At 40.3% G+C, this 8,593-nt stretch overlaps 1 protein-coding gene across 2 annotated transcripts in view; it reads left to right on the top strand.

Annotated features, from left to right (window-relative positions):
- slc35f6 (solute carrier family 35 member F6) overlaps nucleotides 1-7,405 on the top strand; it is a 7,437-nt gene extending 32 nt beyond the window's left edge. The window contains exons 1-6 of one of the 2 annotated variants that reach the window (XM_086167262.1): nucleotides 1-319; nucleotides 3,324-3,396; nucleotides 3,811-3,982; nucleotides 5,156-5,371; nucleotides 5,508-5,618; nucleotides 6,086-7,405. The exon at nucleotides 1-319 is cut by the window's left edge and continues 32 nt beyond it. In XM_086167262.1, the coding sequence (XP_086023388.1) occupies nucleotides 243-319; nucleotides 3,324-3,396; nucleotides 3,811-3,982; nucleotides 5,156-5,371; nucleotides 5,508-5,618; nucleotides 6,086-6,573 (1,137 nt within the window). In that variant the 5' untranslated portion in view covers nucleotides 1-242 and the 3' untranslated portion in view covers nucleotides 6,574-7,405. Of the gene's footprint in view, nucleotides 320-3,323; nucleotides 3,397-3,810; nucleotides 3,983-4,434; nucleotides 4,743-5,155; nucleotides 5,372-5,507; nucleotides 5,619-6,085 lie in introns of those variants that run through there. The other variant, XM_086167263.1, reaches the window with a different exon arrangement.
- Nucleotides 7,406-8,593: the final 1,188 nt, after the last annotated feature.

Genomic DNA, 8,593 nt, shown 5'->3' on the forward strand with positions numbered 1-8,593 from the left:
ACGCATAATTGATTTGTAATTTTTTTCTTTCTTTTACACCGATTGTAATTTTGTTACAGCAAAACCGCGGCCGTTCGCGCTCCAATATTGTTGGACAGGTCGTGAAGGAGCCACGTGATCACGTGACTCGGGCAGGTCATGTGACGCTCTGCGGGGAGAACGTGAGAAGACAAACCGCAGACTTTCCGAACTGGTTCGTCTCCGCTGGACCTTCCCGGTCCAGTCTTATTCTCCCGACTAGCATGGCGTGGACGAAATACCAGCTGTTCCTTGCGGGATTGATGCTCGTCACAGGTTCTATCAACACATTGTCTGCTAAGTGAGTGCACCCTCATGTTATTGTGTCTGTTTAGTGGAATCATGAGTTTGTTATTAAGGGTTCAATACAATTTGAGGGGAAGCATCAACTGTGTTGACCAGTGTTTCCCCTGAAGGAATGTCATTAATGTATTATTACTATGTATTCCCCGTGCGTTCATATGCTAAATGTTAACTATGCTAGTTTGCCAATGACTGTTCTGTTAACACTGTAATGAACAGTTGACAGCTTATTTGCCGTAACGAAAATTTAGTTGAATAGTCGTCGCTTGGTTAGCTTCTTCAGAACGAGGCTAACTGCATTTTTGTATCTAGGGGTTGCGTTAGACACAATATTATCCACTGACCTACATAGGCCATGGCGATACATGAATTGTTTATGAGTTGGGAAGAGCGTGGAAAAAGTTACCAGTTTTGTATTTCCAAGGAACACGTACAATTCCATGATAGTGACGAGCATGATAAGATGTGTTCAGGGAGCATAGACTTCACCAAGAACCAAATACACAGCAGCGGTACATTTTCATGACATGGTTTGCGGCGATTTTCTCACTCATGTCATTCATCTGATGTCAAGCTGCCACCCTGCTCAGTGGGAAGTATTCTTTTATTTATTGAGCTGCTTATGAGGCTGATCAAATCCTCTGCCCGGTAATGTTTACTTTGTCGGGTAGTCGAGTATGGTCACATTATCTATTTTAATTTTTGCATGATTATACCGAAAATATTGTATTGGCAATAATATTCCCTCACAAATGTCATGTCTGTTTGTGATGAGTTAACTGCAAATGTGTGCTGCCTGCTCATTCTTGACAAGTGATTTTGCCACATGAATATGACTTAAAAGTTCTCCTGATGAATGACAGAGAACAGTGTATGGATGACAGCAATGCCATCGGTCATATCTAAGTGACAACCTCTTAATATGGTGTGACTTTGACATGCATATGTCCTTTATCTAAATATTCTGGTCCTATTCCTCTCATCATTTCACACCCTCCCTCCCTCCACTGGAGTGTTTAGGGAAGGGTGCAAGACAGGTGGAATGGAAGCAATGTCCAGCAGGATGCATCGCTCATGATACTTCTTTTGACAGCATAGGAATTCCCTCATGTCTTGTTTTGTATCGCTGTAAAGTCCAAAATCCAGATGTATTGAATTAAAAATTATCAAAACAAACAACCAATGTCAGCAATAAAAACAAAAAACTGCAAACCCCTGAAAAGGAAACATCAGTGAATAATATGGATTTTACTTGAAGTAAGAGATTTGTGGATTGTTTAAAGTGTTGACACTAACTTTTCTATTTATCTGGTACTCAGATGTGAAATAAGTCATTATCATGTGTGTGTATGTGTGTGTGTGTGACATTCACTTCTGTCAAAAATAGGAAGGGAGATTATATTTATTGTCATGAAAGAATACACTAAGCTTTTCTTTACTTCTCCAATAACGCAAATCATCATTCCTCATTTATCTCCCAGGAGAGAATGCACTGTGTGGTTAATACAGTAATATAGTAACTAACAGGTAGAATTTCATAGCAATCTGAAACCAACCGCAGCAAACCACAGGCTGGATGGTTAGTGTTCTAAAGCTGAGGTCATTTGGAGTGTGTATGGAGATGGATTTTTTTTCTCTACATTTATAACCTCATTTATAAACTTTGTCATGCGGCAGACTTCAGACTCAGATATGGTTACTCCGACAGGACATGCTTTGTCATCAATTTTAGACTTGCATATTGAAGCAGACAAGATGCTCACATGCAGGTCATGCTTTCTCTTACCCACTCTACACTTTTATGCAGACTTGTGTGTTTTTTGACTTCACAAGTGAATATACAACCCTTTGAATTCGCCTGACTGTATTGTTGGTACAGTACACGGGTAGTGGTAGACCAAATACTGACATAACTCATGGATACCTTTACTGCATTGATCTTCCCAGAAAAATCTATCTGATAAGTCACAGGTTAAAGTGCGCCTTCAGTAAAAAATAATATAGTATACCGGTTTTCTTCACCAAAATATAGAATTGAGATTTGTGTAACAGAGTTGATTATCATTTTGGAGCCAATTTTAGATACTTAGAGGTATAAAACATATAGTGCCAGATTAATATTTCAATTTGCTGGCACTAAACCGATATGAGCTCAAAAAGGGGAATTTTGCTGATATATTACAACACATATGATTTGCACCAATATGAAAGCCATACAGCAGCTTTTCATCACAATATGAATGCAAAATCTGTAATCAACCCAGATAAAATATAAATTCTATATATAAGTCTCTATATAAAAGACTTGTGTTTATTTATTTTTCAGCAGATCTCACCAACAAGCAGATCTCACCAACAATAGCGTCTTTATCAGTTTCAAAAATCCTTTTTCATTAGGGGTCTATGTGAGTGTGTGTGTGTGTGTGTTTTTGTGTGTGTTTTTGTGTGTGTTTTTGTGTGTGTGTGTGTGTGTGTGTGTGTGTGTGTTTGTGTGCTCAGCATGTGTGCATGTGAATGTGTTTGTGTCAAGCCTTTGATTTGTATGCTTTGTATGGCACTATCAATTAAAGAACAGTATATGGGACATTTTGAAAAATTAAAAAACTATGACAATGTAACTTTCAGGATATTATACAAAATTATATGATGGACAATCCTGATATGAAAATAAGTGAAACTGCCTAAGACATAATTTGACTGTAAATTAAAAATGGTATCAAATGGAAACTACACAGCAATGTCTAAGTACTTTGAAATTGTACCAAAGTGTACTCGATCATTTGTATTAGGGTGCCTGCTAACACATGATGTGATTTTTTTGTGTCTGACATTAATTTACATGTTTTAACAAACTACAGAAATATTATATATAAAGAATTGCATCACATGTGCTGATGGAAAACAGGTAGAAAAAAGTTTAACAACCCAAAAGTAGTGACCAGTGCTTATTTGTCCATCTATAATATCAATCTTGTTCATAAAAATGTATTCTTTGCCAACAGGTGGGCAGATACCTTCTCCGCAAGAGGCTGCCATGATAACCCTGAGCATGCATTTTCTCACCCCTTTTTACAGGTACAGTAACTAGCAATATTATTGTCTGCTACTTGTATCTCACGTGACACTTCATGGGGCAAAGGAATAGAAAGAGAGTGTCAAACTCCAAATCTTCCTGAAATTAAATGTGGCTTTTTTCCTTTGAATGAAATAAAAGCAGAAGAAAAGCTTCCATAACATTGTTTATATTGTTTATGTCACTTTAAATAGGGGACTTATTGGTAAGCTAATATATTTTGTATTTGGTGAAAAAAGGCAGAGAGGGATTTTGTTAAGTCTCTGCTGCGACTGGTTTTGCTTCCTCCACATCCAAAAGTTTCAAACATCATCAAAAATACAATTAACCCCTTCACAAACATTTCGAAAGAGTTCTGATCATCTTTTCCTCTCTTCTTATCCATCCACTGTGTCTCGTCTGCTCTGACTGCACAGGCGGTGGGAATGTTTCTGGGTGAGTTCAGCTGCCTGGCAGTCTTCTACATACTGCTTCACCATGATAGGCGGAGCCCAGAGCCCAAGATGAACCATGCCCAGACCTTCAACCCTTTCCTATTCTTCCCGCCTGCTATGTGTGACATGATGGCCACATCCCTCATGTATGTCGGTAAGTAGTTTTCTACCAGATTATTCTGGTGAGTAACAAAATTAATCCCCTCCTCCTAAAGTCCACCCATCCATCCATCTTACCCCGCTTATCCGGAGTTGCGTCACAGGGCCAGCAGCTGGAGCTGTGAGGCCCAGACCCTCTACCCCATCACATGGTCTAGCTCTTCTGGGGGGACCCCAAGGGGTTCCCAGACCAGCCTAGAGACATAGTCTCTCCAGCGTGTCCTGGGTCTTCCAGGTTGCCTCCTCCCAGATGGACATGCCCGGAATACCTCCCCCGGGAGGCGTCCAGGAAACATCCTGACCAGATACCCGAGCCACTTCATCTGACTCCTCTCTGTGCGGAAGAGCAGGGACTCTACTCTGAGCTCCCCCCGGATGACCGAACTTCTCACCCTATCTCTAAGGGAGAGTCCAGCCACCCTGTGGACACTCATTTTGGCCACTTGTATTCACAATCTCGTTCTTTCGGTCACTACCTACAGCTTGTGACCATAGGTGAGGGTGGGAACGTAGATCGATGGTAAATCGAGAGCTTCGCCTTTTGGCTCAGCTTTCTCTTCGCCACCACAGACCGGTAGAGAGTCTGCATCACTGCAGTCGCTGCACCAATCCGCCTGTCGATCTCCCGCTCCATCCTTCCCCCACTCTTGAACAAGACCCCGAGATACTTGAACTCCTCTACTTGGAGCAGGACCTCTTCCCCCAACCTAGAGTGGGCACTCCACGCGTTGAGCAGCATGGCCTCGGATTTGGAGGTGCTGATCTTTATCCCGGCCGCTTCACACTGTTTAATGAAAGTACTCCCTGGTTGTGCTCATGATATTCATGTTAGGAAAAGGCATTTGGAAGCTCATATCCTGGTCTGGTGAGCTTTTCACAAGCAAAGGGTGACATTTCACAACCCAGTCATTGTATAGATTTTTTGTCACTTTTAGGATAAGGAAAAGATTGTATCCTTGTCAGTCTTGCTTCTTTTAAGCTTTATTGAGCATACTGATATGTTTTTTGGTTTAAGTACATTTCCCTAAGACAAGTATGTTATCCATGCGTTTCTTATCTTTATTGCAAATGTAGTTGAATGTACTGATTGCATCTGAGACAATTGGCCTGCCCCTCAAGGATTGCAAGATGCGTATTTATCTGTTAAAGCCTTCTTCCTGTTTTGCAGCCCTCAACATGACAAGCGCCTCTAGCTTCCAGATGCTGCGTGGAGCTGTCATCATCTTCACCGGTTTGCTCTCTGTGGCGTTTCTCGGGCGTCGCCTGATTGTCAGTCAGTGGCTCGGCATCTTAATCACCATCCTGGGCCTGGTGATAGTAGGCCTCGCTGACCTCCTCAGTGGACACAAAGATGACTCGCATAAACTCAGCGACATCATCACTGGTGAGGCAGTTTTGTCCTGATGTTCAGTACACTATACAGCATATCGATCAGATGTTAAATGTTTAAGATGAATATTTGCAATGATAACCCTGTATGATGTGTTTTCAGAATGTTATCACTCTCTTTTTACTTGCAGGAGACCTTTTGATCATTATAGCTCAGGTCATTGTGGCTGTCCAGATGGTTCTAGAGGAAAAGTTTGTCTACAAACACGACGTCCATCCTCTCCGGGCTGTTGGCACCGAAGGTTAGCAAACGCACCATGTCAACATGGTCATTTCTAAAAAAAGCAACTTATAGATCTTCAGGGAAATAGAAATGGTTGTTTGGCAGGGGAATTAGCAACCAAGAACAGATTTTGCTGTAGGAATGGTTCATTTGTATTTTCTATTTGTTTGTTTGAAAGGGAGAGTAGCCATCAAGCAATATTCCAGTTTGCATTATGAGACAGGGAGTGAGCCATTAAGCAAATTTAGATCTGTTGTCTCCAGGCAAGTGGCTGATCTAAAGCTTGCAATTATAAAGGGTTTCAACCAAGATAGTTTTCTCCTTAAGCTATCAACAGAACATTCTACAACTTGTAATATGAACAGATAATCAGTTCTTGTGATGTTTATAAAAGCCTGCTGTCCCTTGACATTCCTCCATCTGTCTGTCTGTAGTACAATCAATGAGTGATAATGTATTTTTTCTTCTGGTGCCTTCTTTTTCCAGGTTTATTTGGTTTCTTTGTTCTCTCAATGCTGCTCATCCCCATGTATTTCATCTATGTGGGCGACTTCAGCGAAAACCCCCGGCATGTCTTGGAGGACGCTCTCGATGCCTTCTGTCAAATCGGGCACCAGCCTCTCATCCTGCTGGCCCTCCTGGGAAACACAGTCAGCATTGCCTTCTTCAACTTTGCTGGCATCAGCGTCACGAAAGAGATTAGTGCAACCACGCGCATGGTATTGGACAGCCTGCGTACACTGGTCATCTGGGTCGTGAGCATGGCAGTGGGTTGGGAGCGTTTTCTCGGCCTTCAAGTCCTGGGTTTCCTGGTCCTTCTCCTGGGGACGGCACTCTACAATGGACTGCACCTCCCTCTGCTGGCCAGAATTCCATTCTGTGCACGGATGTTGAACACGGAAGAGGAGAGCAGCTCAGGGGAAAGAGAGCAGCTGCTGGGTGATGGCAGAGTGCAGGCAGCTGATGAGAGCTAAACATTATTTGCAGTGGACACACTCTAGACATACAACCATCCCAGAATGTCATGACCATTGCACATTTCAGCTTTTTGTTTACCTCAGTACATATGATTTTAACTTCCTCTCAGGATATGTGTGTCAACTGATGTGATTAACAGGGTTTGTTTTACTACATTTTAGGGTTGTTTCTTTATTTTTCGATGAATGTCTAGAATATATCCAAATCATCTTATAAACAGTATCAATCTTTGCACAGTAACCCATTGTTTTTATTCATTAATGGGGTGAAACTTGAGTTTTTGTCTAGCATTGTAAGTCATACAAGTAGAGCACATGATTCTGAAAACTACTGGTACACACTTTCAGTTGTTATAACGGTTATCATGATGCGTATCTGTTTTTATTTTAAGCAGCTGGATGACTGTCATGATTCTGTGAGTCATTTTTGATCTGTTCAGATGGGAATCTTTTTTTGCATTCAGGGTTTAGAATGGTTTTATTTTTCTAAATGTGTCTGACTGGAGTCTGATTGTGTCACAGTGCTGATTGTGCAACAGCCAATACACGGCCTGGTGAGGATACCGCAAAAACCCCTCTGTTTAAATGTAAGATTATTTTCTAAGTCCCTTGTTTTGTTTGATACACAATTTCCTCAATGCAGAAAAGTGGAAAAGCAGCAGTCAGTTCATTTCTTTACATTTTCTACCTAGTGGATAGGGCTGAGACTGCCAATTGATTTGCACTACTTATGATAATTCTGTCTCTGCTTCATTTGATTGGGCCTCAATTACACTAAAAAAGGGAAATGTTGTTATCACATTAAATTGTTGGATGGGATTTTATCCTACTGGCTTGTGTATTAATGAAGAAACAAAGTGCATATGTTCTTCTTTGGAGTCGAGGTCTCGAGGTCAAAAGTTATACCAGTATTTTATTTTTATTCCCTTTATCCAGGCAACCCCATCCATTTAGGATGGAGGACTTTACAACAGTTACACTCACATCTTTCTTTATTCCTTGTCAAAAATGGAATTTGGTGTCGGTCTTACTTCCTGTGGTCTGACGGTCAAACGTTGTCTTTTCATAGACAGGTATAAAGCTCACGAACCGCAGTCATGTACAACTAAACAAGACCACAAGAGGGCAGCAATGTCAAGAAATATTAAACACCGTATCATCTTCAGGCAGTTGCGTGCAGCCACAATTCTGATGAAGAGAAAACAAACCGCATCATGTAATTCAAAGTAGCATTAACGTCATGAAATTAGTTTATTACCTAATGTTTTTAAAAGTCGGTGAGCGTGGAAAATCCGAGTAGTTTCGCAATATCTTTCTAGTATAAAGAGTAAAGCAGCACCAACAGGTTTCTAAGAGTAACTATCCAGTAGGTAAGTTTCACTCAGGGACAGCAAGCAATCATAAATAAATATATATAAATATATATATATTCATTTTAATTTCTCCAATAAAAAAATGAAACACAAAGCAATAAAGAGCATGTGAAGCAAACAGGAGGGACATTTTTATAGTTTATGGATGGCTGGATCAGCTGCAACATGAGTCCAAAGGAAAAAAAAGGCGAAAAATAAAATAGAATAAATCTACTCCTGGGACTGCATGGAAAAACATTTTCAGTAGCAACATTCTGGACAAATTCATCCCAATGTAGACCATTCCTCCCATGAGACAAACACACTGCAAAAATAAGCCTTGAGAATGTCTTAAACAGAGATAGATAGATAGATAGATAGATAGATAGATAGATAGATAGATAGATAGATAGATAGATAGATAGATAGATAGATAGATAGATAGATAGATAGATAGATAGATAGATAGATAGATAGATAGATAGATAGATAGATAGATAGATAGATAGATAGATAGATAGATAGATAGATGGAGCCACAATTATATATAAGACCATGTATAATTATATATATAAGTCCATATATAAGTCCGTTTTACTCACATCAGCTTTTTCAGCTCATGAGATAATTCAAACATGTCTGACTGAAAGGATTTCTTGTTTGGC

Source organism: Fistularia commersonii, chromosome 20 (assembly GCF_037954325.1).
Source record: "Fistularia commersonii isolate RoL2024-O1a breed Wild chromosome 20, RoL_Fcom_v1.0, whole genome shotgun sequence".
In the NCBI taxonomy this organism is placed as follows: domain Eukaryota; kingdom Metazoa; phylum Chordata; class Actinopteri; order Syngnathiformes; family Fistulariidae; genus Fistularia; species Fistularia commersonii.